At 38.0% G+C, this 13,938-nt stretch overlaps 1 protein-coding gene across 3 annotated transcripts in view; it reads left to right on the forward strand.

Annotated features, from left to right (window-relative positions):
* The window catches only part of CHD9 (chromodomain helicase DNA binding protein 9), a 60,317-nt gene extending 47,140 nt beyond the window's left edge, over positions 1-13,177 (forward strand). Inside the window, exons 29-41 of one of the 3 annotated variants that reach the window (XM_063312976.1) lie at positions 1,468-1,525; positions 2,753-2,795; positions 2,923-3,142; positions 3,256-3,458; positions 3,817-4,728; positions 5,434-5,597; positions 5,911-6,183; positions 6,834-7,002; positions 8,065-8,204; positions 8,501-8,722; positions 9,095-9,223; positions 9,343-9,447; positions 9,798-13,177. In XM_063312976.1, coding sequence (XP_063169046.1) covers positions 1,468-1,525; positions 2,753-2,795; positions 2,923-3,142; positions 3,256-3,458; positions 3,817-4,728; positions 5,434-5,597; positions 5,911-6,183; positions 6,834-7,002; positions 8,065-8,204; positions 8,501-8,722; positions 9,095-9,223; positions 9,343-9,447; positions 9,798-10,658 — 3,499 coding nt within the window. In that variant the 3' untranslated portion in view covers positions 10,659-13,177. The remainder of the gene's footprint in view (positions 1-1,467; positions 1,526-2,752; positions 2,796-2,922; positions 3,143-3,255; positions 3,459-3,816; positions 4,729-5,433; positions 5,598-5,910; positions 6,184-6,833; positions 7,003-8,064; positions 8,205-8,500; positions 8,723-9,094; positions 9,224-9,342; positions 9,448-9,797) is intronic. The other 2 variants (XM_063312977.1, XM_063312978.1) reach the window with 2 other exon arrangements.
* Positions 13,178-13,938: the final 761 nt, after the last annotated feature.

Here is a 13,938-nt window from a genome sequence, read left to right on the forward strand (position 1 = left end):
ACCACTAAATTATGGTAATTAACACCTGCATAATAAGATACTGCTTATGCTGCTTGTTTTTTGTTTATAAATATTTAAAGCATGGTATATGTTTTCCTTTCTTTATTTTAAAAAAAACCCTCTCTTTTAAAATACTCCTATGATTAGTTTTGTCTGATGGCCAGGAGCCATGACAATTTCTGGGGTTAAGTATGAGAAGAAAAGCATGTGCACTGGGCAGTTTTGTATTGTTTCTTGTTCTTTCTAACATTAGTCTTTTCAAGTTCAATTTTTGACACAGTAGCACATTTGCAAAAACATAGCAATGATATGGCTGTAACTGGATAGGTAGAAACAAAAGTAATGTCTGATAATTGGCCAGAGTAAAGCAGCTTCTGGGGGCGTGGGCAGGTGATACTGTGTGAAACTTCTCAACATCGCGCACCTGCACCCAGCTGAAATGTACCACTTGTAAATGTTTTGTCTCATGTGGAAGAGCTTCAGAACAGGCTATATTACTTTCCTGTAAGATATCAAAGCCTTTAGCTATTGCTTGACTCTGTGTCATCAAGTTGTTATTGACTCTATGTGACCACATGGACAGATTTTCTCCATGACAATCTGTCCCTAACCTGGTCTTCCAGTGGTGCATCCATTGTCACTGTAACTGAGTCCATCCATCTTGCTGCTGGTCGTTCTCTTCTTCTCTTTCCTTCCACCTTTCCCAGCATTAAAGCCTTCTCCAGAGAGCTAGGTCATCACATAATGAGTCCGAAGTAGGATAAATTGAGCCTGGTCAAGCCATAGACTAGAGATTAAGGAGCTGGAAAAAGATATTGGAAGAAGGCAACAGAATATCATATGGTTTCCCAGAAACTATATGAATGTATCCACATGTCCTTAGGAGTCAAGCTTGGCTCAGGAGAGTCTTTGTCTCTTTTATCATGCACTATAAATATTTTGTGATATTAGTAGTACAGGAGATAAATGGGAAATTAATAATACACTGGTTAAATGAAAAGGCAATTCAGTAACCAGTTATTTTAAGGAATTATCTAGTAGCTCTCTGCATGTCTCTGTGTGGCCTCTGCAATCTATCTGTATGGTTGCTAGGAGTTGAAAATGACTTGATGGCACATAATCAGTCAGCTCTCTGCAAGTCCATAAACATTCTGATCACAATATATTGTTTCATTAAGTATTGTCTTGCCAAGTGATTGTATCCTTTGCAAAAGAGAAAGCTTTAGAACAATGATCTGTTGCTCACAAGATTACGATAATTTGAACAATTTTCATATAACTTCAGTCAGTGGTCTCTCTCAAAGAACACAATTTCAAGAACAGGGATCAGATGATTGGAACCAAGTTGTTTTGGTAACACTTGCTTTTTCCTGCAAATAAACTCATTTTATCATTTTCATTTTTAGTAACTAAACCGTAGTATCAAATTTCATATCATTTACTACCTGTGCTGAATGTGTTTCTTAGGGATGTAGAAGACCCAGAATACAAACCAGCCCCAGCCATGTTTAAAGATGATATGGAGGTAACACATTTTCAGTTCATCATTAATTTGCTTCTTTACAGTTTACTGAACTATGTTTGGGTCTGGATGGGGAGGAGCAGGTTAAGGCTTAATCCAAGCAAGACAGAACGGCTCTGGGTTTGTAAGCCATCTGACTCCAAGGAGATTCCAACTTTAGTTCTGGGTGGGATTATGCTCCCCAGTACTGAACTGGCTCCCAAGGTATAAGTCCCACTGGATTCACAACTCCTGCTTGAGTGGCTATTATAGCCAGGAGGCCCTTCTCATTGCTTCATCTGATGTGCCAGTTGTGACCTATCCTAGAATGGGAGTCTTTGTTCACAGTCACTCAGGCCTTAATCACCTCTCATTTGGACTACTCCAGTATGCTCTCCTTGCATGCACAACCTACAGCTAGTCCAGAATTCAGCAGCCCAAGTACTTATGGACTCCTCTCATTACTCCCATATAACACCAATGGTGTGGAAGCTGCACTGGTTACCAGTCATCTTTCAGGTGCAATTCAAGATGCTGAGTGTCACATGTAAAGCCCTTCATAGTTTAGGGCCTTATCTGTGGGAGTGCCTTTTCCCAATAGCATCTGCCTTCCTGCTAAATCGAATAGGGAGGGCTATCTTCCCCCTCCTCTGGAACAGCATTTCCCCCAGACATTCAAATGGTCCTTTCCCTTTTGCCATTTAGGAGTTCTATTAAGACCTGGTTATTTAAACAGGCCCTGGAATCTGTGTAATTATGTTTCCCCCCCAAGCTTCTGAAGTTGTTAATTGTGTCTTGTTGATTGTGTTTCATTCCCAGTTCATATTTGTGTGATGTTATTATTTTGTTACATGATGCAATTTTCTTTTATACATTTTTATCATGATTTATGGAGGGGAAATTGTTTACCACTCAGTCAGTTCTGATTGGAGCAACCTATAAGTCCTGTAAATAAGTGGATTAAATACATTTTATCGGGCTGTCACTTATCCTTTGATGCTAAATATTTATCTTGGTTAACTATATTTGGTTAACTGTATTTTTTAAAATTACATTCATAGCAACATTTAATGTAATTTTTATTTTGTATAGAAAGATCATGAGTTTATGTTTAAATGAGAGTTGTCAGTTATCCATAGTTAAGTTTAAGTTACTGTTATTTTTGGTGTGTTGGGTCAACTTCAAGATGTGGCATATATTGTATCTGAATTGTGCTTCTGTTCACTTTGCATTCTAAATGTTATTTCTTAGGATGATGCCTCATCACCTGGGGACCTTGTAATAGGAGATGGAGGTAAAAATCTCATGGTTTTAACTTTCTACTTTAACAATTGTCCTTCTGAAATGCAACCTTCCATTTTGTTTGATACCTAATATAATAAACCAACACTGATTATTATAGTCATATTTCTTAATTATAGATGGTCAGATGATTGAAGGAGACAAGCTTTATTGGCCAACCCAGTCTGCCTTAACAACACGATTGCGTCGTCTCATAACAGCATATCAGCGTACTAGTAAGAACAGGCAAAGCCAGCCAATTCAAGCATCCTTTTCTGTCCAAGCTTGTGTGATGCCATCTGCCTTTGAAGAAGCTGCTTTAAATCCAAAAATGGCTGCCAAAATTGAAAGACAACAGAGGTAGGCTATGAATGTTGTAGATCACAAAAAGCCTTTCAACCTCTTTTATAACTTCATGGTGTTCTGGAAAAATTGTTTATTTGAGATCATTTCCCCCTTGCCCTTCAATCTAGATGGACAAGAAGAGAAGAAGCTGATTTCTACAGAGTGGTGTCTACTTTTGGTGTAGTATTTGATCCAGACAGAGCTCAGTTTGACTGGACAAAATTTAGAGCGATGGCGAGGCTACATAAAAAAACAGATGAAAGTTTAGAGAAATACCTGTATGCATTCATGGCCATGTGCAGAAGGGTTTGTCGCCTACCTTCAAAAGATGGTGAGTTGCTTGTAATACTTTTTTTTCCCCCAAAGAAAGAAAAACTGATTTAGAAGCAATAAAGATTTAAAACACATATCTGAAAACTTGCTATATGACTGAAATACTACATCATGAAATGCATGTTTTACTATATCATAATGTTTAGAAATTCTTCCCCAAAAGCAAGCACTCCTAGACTTTTTTTTCCTTAGAAGGCAGTGTTAATTCCTCACTGAAAGAGAGAGATGGATGGATGGATGGATGGATAACATTTTATTAATAAATGAATACATTTGCTTGTTAATGTCCTAAGTTTCTAATTTAACTTCTGTTAAATCCTGTTACTAGACGTAATTCTTTTGTGTTTCCTGTGCAGAACTTGTGGATTCAAATGTTTTCATTCAGCCAATAACAGAAGAACGTGCATCTCGAACCTTATATCGTATTGAGCTTCTCAGAAAGGTACGAGAGCAAGCTGTCCGTCATCCTCAGCTATTTGAGCGATTAAAACTTTGTCAGCCAAATCCAGACTTGCCTGTTTGGTGGGAATGTGGGACCCATGATTGGGATTTATTGGTTGGTGCTGCAAAACATGGAGTTAGCAGGACAGATTACCACATTCTTCGTGATCCTGAACTTTCATTTATGTCAGCCCAGAGGAACTACAGTCACAGTAAAGTAGCACTTTCAAGGACTTCTACTCCACTTTTACAACAGTATCAGATGGCATTGTCTGCATCTCCTCTCATGCCTCAAGCAAAGCTGCCAGACGTTAAAGGGAATGTGCTTGAGGATACAAAAACTAAGAATGAAAACCATAAAGAACCTCATTCTTCAGATGAAGAGTCCATGTCTACTGAAAATTTGCGAATGGGAGTGAAGACAGAACCTTCGAGTCCAAAGAACGGCACACCCTCACATGCTGCAGACCACAAGCCTGTTCCGAAGGCAGACAACGACAGGCGTATGGTTGCAGCAAGAACAGAACCCTTAACTCTAAATGCTGCTTCCAAAAAACAAAGATCTGGAAAGAGAGGATCAGACTCTAGTTCTGATTCAGACTCCGATTCAGATAGATCATCCTGTTCTTCCAGATCGTCTTCATCTTCATCGTCGTCTTCTTCCTCTTGCTCTCGTTCCAGATCAGGATCCAGCTCTTCATCTTCTTCATCTTGTTCTTCAGCATCATCATCCTCTTCCTCTTCCTCCTCCTCCTCTTCCTCCTCTTCCTCTTCTTCCTCTTCATCAGAAGAGAGTGACAGTGATGAAGAGGAGGCACAGAAGAGACGTAAGTGCCTTTTTTTACTCTGAAGTGCTGATTCAAGGAAAGACATAAATGACTTTTCTCTGATTTTCAGATGAAGTGTGATCTTTTGAGTCAGAGGAAATGAGTTTTGGACAAAGAAATGCTCTAATCAAATTTGCTGGGGGGAAATTGATCTTGCTTGAGAACGAGGAAACTATCTGATTAAGCCTGTCATTATTCCTTGGTGTGTACTGCATATAGAGACCAATAATCTGCACCACAATCCCCTCCTTGCCCAATATCTACCTTCTATACAGAATATTTTCAGCATGTCACTTGTTCATTTGTTAATTCTCAGATCTGTTCCATGCTGATCTCTCTCTTGATGCAAGGTTGTTCTTTTAATCCACATGAAAATGTGTACATTTTCTGTGCAACTGGATATATCTTTAAAAGTTGCAACATGACATTCAGAAAGCTGCACAGTCAGAGGAATATCTGCATTGTAATCTTCACAGTATTTTGGGAAGGAAAAATCGGAACAGTTGGTTCTACAGTAGACTAGTCCAAACAAAATCCTTGTGCTCATGGTGTGCATAATCTCTTTGTGAAACATAAACTGTTCTCTTACTGAGGTCATGTTAAGTCGTGTTTCTTCTACTAGAATGTTTTTTTTACTCTTTAAAATCAAACTTCTACATTGGAGAAGGGTATATATTGTTACTGATTATCTAAAATTTCCTCCAGGAGAAGGAACACCTCACTTGAAAGCATATGATGAAGAAAGTGTAGCTTCAATAAGTACTGTGCAGGATGAAACCCAGGATAGTTTCCAAATGAATAATGGAACACCAAATTCTAATTGTATCTTACAAGGTGGATATATGTTAGCTGCTTCCTACTGGCCCAAGGTAAAGTTGTGATCAAATGCTTATTATCATGAATGAAAATTAAGAATTGTCAGTTCTGGTTAAAACTCATGTCACTTTTTGTAATTCCAAAAAAAGGAAAAGTATTAGTAACCTTGTGAGCTTCTGCCACTTTGACTGGGACACTTTGTAATTTGTCTTACGGCAGTTTTGTGGTAAAATAGGAATTTTCTTATAGATCTGAACTGTCCAGAGTTACCCTTTCTGTTTGCTGTTACATTTGGATCGTTTGCAAGTAGCTTTAGCCTTTAGACTGAGGAATAGGAGGTTCTAAACAGTGTCCTATTTGTTTTAGGATCGGGTTATGATTAATCGTCTGGATAGTATTTGTCAAACAGTCTTGAAAGGTAAATGGCCTTTGGCAAGGAGGAATTATGAGAGCAATACTGTGGCTTCCTTCTACACCACCAAGCTTCTAGACAGCCCAGGTGCTGCTGCAGACTACAGTGAGCCCTGTGCGCCAACTCCCCCCAGCACAGACGTTAAAGAAGAAAACGACCAGTCACCACAGATGTCAAAGGTGAAGAAGCATGTGCAGGAAAAGGAGTTTACAGTGAAAATCAATGACGTATGTTTATTTTTATTGCCCTAGGACCTGATTGCGATTGCGGTGTGCAGCATGCTTTACCTACAAGTGGCTGCCTGCTCTCAATCTTACTTCCTTGGCAAAAATACTTGTGGGTATTTTGGAACAGCAATTTTGGAGTATTTTTCTCTCTCTTGAGAATCTCATTTTCACGATCTAGCCACAACCTAGTATTATTTCTCAGTCTTTTGAAGTCTTGCTGATGAGCTGCTTTCTTGAATGCCCTCTCTCATGCTTTTTCTGGCGCTGTAGCTACTTTCCAAAGTATGGTGTCCCTTGTCTCAAAAAGGGAATTTTCGAATGAGTACAATTTCAAATACCCTTAGCAAACAATCAGTTTCCATAATCCATTGGGTTTCTACACCAGAGTTAGCAGGTAACACACACTAATTAATACAACCTCTTCCAGCTTGGTTTCTTGATAACTGTGGATTTCCATTTTAGATGCATATTTGTAAAAGTTATCAAAGATATTTGATATTGAAACTGGCTAAATGCAGTTATTAATACTGTCATACGGGGATGGTGAGGGGCCAGTTGTTCCTGAAAAAAATTCTGTATGTAAATCCTGAACAGTGAAAATACTTTATTCTTCCCAAAGAAATGTGCTAACTCTTATATTTGCTTAACAGGAAGGTGGTTTGAAATTAATTTTTCAGAAGCAGGGCCTTTCTCAGAAAAGGCCATTTGAAAGTGAAGATGGCCTATTAGGACAGCAACAGTACCTCGCCAGGCTACATGAACTTCAGAATGCTTCAGAGATAAGCCTTGCCAATTTTCCAAAGTCTTTGCCAGAGTCAGGTAAGGTCAAAAGCTATCAGGCTTGCTACATAGAAATTGTGCTTATAACTTTTTATTGCCATTTTAGTTTGATAGGATGGCTTTATAAAGTTGTGAAAGGATGCTTCAGAAAAGCTCAGCTGAGTCATAAAATCTGAGAGCTTCAAACATTTTGTAGCATGTTGAAATGTTCCACTGTTTTTTGTAGACCGTTTCAGGCAATATAAAGTGTTGTAATTTTACTTACACACACAGGCATGCGCACACAGAGAATACCAAAGTGCAGTTGACTGGTGTGATGAGCTCTCCAGTGTTGATACAAGTAACCAGGCAATGGGTTTATTATCTCTGTGCCTATCAGAGCTATTTTGGGTGGCAAGGCTAACTTTTATTTGAACTTTCTCAGCTACCTTCATGTGGCCAGCCACCAGCTTTTACTTCCTGTCTTGTACTAACTTACGATTTTTAAAAATGAGGGATAGTGAGGTTACTTTTTCTGTGTTGGCCTCTTTCTTTGACGTACCAGTGTTTGTAGCCCTGTATGGGTCAGCATGCTTGTAAACTAATCAACATAGAAAAATACCTAGAAGCCACAGCACCAGGGCAGCCAAGTTTTGCCAGTGAAGAGAGTCTTTGGTGGAACCAAGCTTGTTGGCATGTATCTCGACCCCCCCACCCCCCCAAAAAAAAACCAGGGATCAGAGGCATCAAATTAATCCACCCCATAATAGCTAGTCAGGCATTGTTTTTCAGTGTCATGGCAAGCTTGGCACTTTAGAAAGCAACTGGAAAAGTAAGTGTTGATTCTACAAATAGTTTTTGAAAATGTTAATTTTAAGTTAGATTTGTAGTCTTCATAAGTAGCCCTGTAACAGTCACACCATCCTGAGAAAAGGCTTGGCTGATACAATTATTTGCAGACAAATGCTGCACTCATATTTCTATGTTTGAGGCAGCCACTGCCAAATCAATTGCACAGCCCTACCAAAAAGTATTGTGGCTGTCAGAGGTTCTGTCTAGAGGTTTGATTGGTTTTGTGGTAGTTGTTTTTTCAACTGATAATTTTATGTTCAATTCCATTAGGAACTTCTAACCAGTCGATAGCTTGTGCAAATGGAGTAATTGTCAGTGATCAGCCTGCAGTGAAAAAGAGGAGAGGAAGGAGAAAAAATGTGGAAGGAGTTGATATCTTGTTTATAAATAGAAGCAAAACACCTAACCATGTAAGTAAATCTGTGCTGATACTTGAAGCAAATAGATAGTTCAGTTTCGAGGGCTTTAATATTTTCAGACTGACAGAAAGGAGTTTGGTAATAGGCAGCATAACTAATACTAATTCATATTAATTTTGGCATTAATGTTTAAAAAAATAACATGCCCATCCTCAACTTTGATAGACACATACACACAGAGATATATTCGCGCATTTCTGCATTTGCAGAATTAAAAGCTGAATATGTAATTATGATATCTGCCTTTTCTCATGAGGTGTTTTTATAACCTTTTTGTTTTCTTCCAGGTTTGTCACGGTGCCACGACCCCCCAGGTTGGTCTAGGCATAACCCCCCCACCTCCATTTGCACCATCGCAAGGCCTGTGTGATGCGGAAAGCCCGGTTCCAGTCATTAATTTAAAAGATGGTACAAGGCTTGCAGGTGATGATGCCCCTAAAAGAAAAGATTTGGAAAAATGGCTTAATGAACATCCTGACTATGTCGAAGATTTAGGAGCCTTTATCCCTGTGAGTAGTTTTATTGGTGTAATGGAAAGCAATGGGCTTCTTTTTTACCTCTGATGGGATCTTTGGATTCAACCTGCCTTCTGTGTGATTCACAGAACATTTATATTTTTAATTGGGTATATTTTTAATTGTGAGCAAGTACTGTATATACACAATTGAATTTAGCATAGTTTGGAACTGTACAACAGATTGTGGAATGTGATACCAAATACATTGTGCTGCATATACACTTGGAATTTAAGTCCCAGCTGATTCAGTGTGATTTAGCTCCATCCTTACATGTGCATAAGACTGCAGCCTGGAAATATTTGAAAACAGATTTAACAGTGTTTCATGACCTTTTTTTTTTTTAAAAAAATTCTCGAATAACAGAAAGTGCAGCTTCATGAAGGAAGACCGAAACAAAAAAGGCACCGTTGCCGCAATCCTAATAAGCTGGATATCAATAGCCTTACTGGGGAAGAACGTGTTCAGCTGATAAATAGAAGAAATGCTAGAAAGGTAACTGCATTACTACAGTAACTGTTTTACTATGGACAACAAATACTGGTTAGGCTCTTCGTTCAAGTAAAAATGTAATACAAGTAAGCTGAGAAATATCTTCCATTTTTCTTTTATAGGTAGGTGGTGCTTTTGCTCCTCCTCTGAAAGACCTGTGCAGATTCCTGAAAGAAAATTCTGAATATGGAGTAGCTCCTGAATGGGCAGATGTTGTTAAGCAGTCGGTGAGTATAATAATTAATAGATGTAAAAAGGAAGACTAACTGTGAATCATTGAAATTCCCTTTTTTAGGTAGTTGGTAAAAGTTTCAAAAATCTTGAGCCTTACTTGCAGTGCTAACCAATACAATAAACTGTTCGTCTTAAGAAGCACTTTTGCAAAGGTCTTAAATTGAAGTACTTGGGAGTAGCATTCACTTTTCTTGAAGATTACAGAGATAATATATGCACCCTTGCATCAGCTTAGTATGGCTTATTTTATTTATTACAGTAAATAAATGCTTTACACTGAATCTTGATGCAGATTAGACAGTTGCACAAAATGGCATTATTAACTTTTTCTCTTCCCCACCAGGGATTCCTTCCTGAAAGCATGTTTGACCGTATTCTTACGGGGCCTGTTGTTCGAGAAGAAGTAAGTAGGAGAGGGAGAAGGCCTAAGAGTGAAATTGCCAAGGCAGCAGCTGTGGCCACGTCAGCAGCAAATGTTCCAGTTGCCCCTTTGCTGACCAACGGGCTCCTCCCAGGTGTGGATCTTTCAACCCTCCAGGCCTTGCAGCAAAACCTGCAAAATTTTCAGTCGTTACAAGTGACCACAGGTTTAATGGGAATATCTGCTGGTCTGAACCCTGCTGGCGATGCAAAAAACATGGCTGCCGTATTTCCCATGTTGCTTTCAGGAATGGCTGGTTTACCAAATTTGCTAGGAATGCGAGGACTCCTAACAAAGTCTACTGAATCTGCTTCTGAGGAGAAAAAAGGACATGACTCTCGAGAGCTGGACAGAAAGAAAGAGAGGACAGAAAGCCCAAATGCACATAATGGTGGAGAAAATTCTGTGTTGGGTTCTCCTTCTACGTCATCTGCTGCCAGCGCAGCTGCCAGCTCCTTAGCTCTTAACCCTTTACTGTTGTCCAATATACTTTATCCAGGGATGCTTCTCACGCCAGGCCTTAATCTCCATATCCCAGCTTTGCCCCAATCGAATATTTTTGATGTACAGAACAATGAAAATCATGGCACAGGCTTGACCCAGCCTCCAGGAGAAAAGGAAGAAAATTCTAGGGATCAAGATGAAGAAGGCAAGAGGGAAACCGAGCCGAGCTCTCGCAATGGAAACAGCACAGATGAGGGTTCAGAGAAAGCTGACGCTTCTTCGGGCTCCAACAGCACGTCGTCCTCGTCAGAGGATTCGGAATCTAGTGATGAAGACTGACCCCAGACTCTGCACTTAAATTATAAACTGATTTTCAATTTGTTCTTTTATTATTTTGTTGTAAATAACACAGTGTTGAGTGAGTGCATCGGTAATTTACTGACCTAACATTTCAGTATTGTTTAGAAGTGCAAACTGCTTTCTAAAACATTTTGCATGTAATATTTCTTGAGGTTCCTTAGTTCCTGAACTTCTGTGTACTATCAAATACACAATGGTGTAAAAAGAATTACAGCAAAAGGCATTATAATTTTGGGCTGGGGGGGTAATTTTTTTTTAAAAGCTTAGTAAGAGCTGTATATTTAATATATTTGCGGTGAACACAGTTCTTCATGCGCATTATTGATTTAATCTGAATATCGTTTTACAGCCTCCTTGACACTTATAATTTACAGATCAAAACTCAGCAATAATTTGGGCAGCTAATGAATGTCATGAAAGCTGTAGAATCTACATCACTATCCATTGCTTTAATTATGTGGAAATGATCTGGTGTTATAATGCACTGCTGATGTTCCCAGTTCAGGTACAACTGTGTTTAAAATAAAAAAGTTTCCCATTCAGCCAATTAAATTGGCTACTTGTTACCTCAGCTGAGTTAGTTTAGAAAGTTTACATTGGTTTCTCTGTTTTCCTATTGCTTTTTAAAAAGCATCCTGTGTATGTTAATTTGGCAAGGGAAATTATCATTACAAGTTGCACTCTTTTACTACTAGCAAAGGGAAAAATTTTATTTAAAATATCCCTTTCCTGTCTTCAGCACCATGGATACAGATTTTAAGTTTTGCTCCATCTACAGCCTTCATGTTGTTGAGGAGCTGTATCCACATGTTGAAATAACTCAGAAGTGCCACTTTCAACACTGCATACACGTATAAGGATTAGATCCTTGCAAAGTTATACTGTTTGCTTCGTTTGTCTGGGTTTCTATTTTGTGTTTGTCATGTAACCTCCTGTAGTTACCAGTTCATAATGGTAAGGGGAAATGTAGACATGTTAAAACTCTCACATTTTCACAGGCTTGAAATTTTTTTTTACATATATATATACATACATACATACATACATACATATATATATATATATATATATGTCTCCCCCCAAAATCAAGGTTTAGGGTATGTTGGTTAATTACAATAATGCTGAGTTGCCCTGTAACTTAAAGCACTTTTAATGATAATGTGAGAAAAGTATACCATGAAACCATGATATAAACAGTGCTTAAAAGCATCTGTTTGAATATAAATCCTTAGAACCTTACTACATAGAATTAATCTTTATTTTATTTTATTTTGCTGAAGCTGCTATTACTCTGACATCGTAGAATCATAGATTCACACCACATGGTGGAACTGACTGCGATTAAGTGTGAGATTGTGTTAATCTCATTTGAGGTCCAAAATAGGCAAAATGTTGATGGAATGGATAAAAAGTACTGGCAGTAGACAATGACAAACCTCTTCAAAAGGGAATAATTTAACAAAAGCTGTATTTTGATATGGTTCTATTTGCTTGCTTGTACAGTAAACAAGACTGTGTTGTTTTTTTTACCAAATCTTTATCAATAAAAATAAAATTTGTACATGCAAAATCGTAACTCCCTTGGCTAGAAGGCAGTATTACATGTAATTTACACAGTTATAAAAGTATCATTTGAATTGTGCTGGTTATTGTATTTCCCCCCAGAATAGTATGACTTGTTCCTTGGTCCTTCATACAGTGTCTTAGCAATAGTCAAAATGTCACAAGGAAAGGGGTAGCAATTTTTCATCATGAATACTACATATTTAATATTTTGCCCTTTGTAATATAGCACTTTTGTTTCTTGTATGTGTCCACAATATAGCCAAAGTTTTCCAAACAGAATTGTTGACTTAGTCAATGAGTATTTCAACAATACTTTGTACCATCCCCCAACATACCTCCCCCCAAAAAACCCTAAGCATAATTTTTAATAAATTTATGAAATAAAGTATTTTCCTAATTATGGTGAAGTGAATTTGCTTACCATTCTAGTGATCTTTATCTATAATAAGGCAATTTTACAGTTTCAGCAGTATGGCTGATACAGATATGAATATGAAGTAAAGATGGTTTTTAAATCGGTATCAGTTGAAAGATGAGAAATATGTACTCTGCCAGCTAAACAATATGCAAGTGTGGCTGCATAAAGAATTGTAAGAATCTGCATTAGAAGTACATTAATACTGAAATTTCAATACAAATATCCAGGATGGTGAAGAAGTGTATGTTGGTAGTGACTAAAATAACTTTAGTTGTTATTGCCTTGTATTCCCATTCCTTGTTTCAGGCTTCATGATCCGTCTTAGTCCTGTTTTTTTTTTTTCTTGAACATTTTGCAATATTTGCCAGTTGTGTTCTGTGTAGTCTGAATTTGCTTTCTTGTAGTTGAACAAGCGTCTTAAAAAGTTATTTGTAATTTATTGAATTACTTTCTATGATGTTCTATAGAGCAAATGGAAGTTTAATTATTTTTTATTAAACATATTCTTTGACAACCCATGATGTTGGTCTCACTACATTGAAAACACCTTTTAGTTGTCACGCAACATAACAAAAATTGACAATGAGGTAATTCAGCATTAACTTTGAAGGAATTAAATTTATTTAACCCATGAATTATTTGAGGAAGTTCATGACAAACACGTTTTGCAAATACATGGGAGGTCAGTTCCAAATATGTACATTTTATGAGTTTCCAGTTACTTGCTCGAGATGTAGCTAGAGGGTGTGCTTGTATAAAAACATCCAGAAATGTCTTAAAAATAATTAAGTGATCCTGAAAATCAGATGGGTAACATTTGGTTTTTTACTGTGATGTCTAGATATTGGATTACAACTCCCAGGATACCTACCTTCCCACTGGCCACATCTGCTAGGGCTGAATAATACTGGCGTGAGGGACATCTGGGAGACTGAATATATCCATCCAGTGAATGTTACATGCTAGAAAAATGCATGCTTTACATCTTGTGTTAGATTGGACTGCTGTGGACATCGTTATGCTGCTCAGAGATTGACTCACTCAAACTTCTTCGCTGGAGCATAATCTCAGAAGAAGGGTGAGACTGATGTAATATGCAGTTGTACCATCTGTTACATGATTGCATCCCACGGGGGCGGCGGGAGTATTGATTCCCATCTGTGTTAAAAAAGCATCCTATTTGAATGTTTGTAGTGCATCAGGTAGAGAACGAGGTTAGTATATATCGTTAATGTTTAATTCGGCTAAATATTTCCCCAGCCATTGCTGGGGAAA

This window comes from Candoia aspera, chromosome 11, assembly GCF_035149785.1.
Source record: "Candoia aspera isolate rCanAsp1 chromosome 11, rCanAsp1.hap2, whole genome shotgun sequence".
Lineage (NCBI taxonomy): Eukaryota > Metazoa > Chordata > Lepidosauria > Squamata > Boidae > Candoia > Candoia aspera.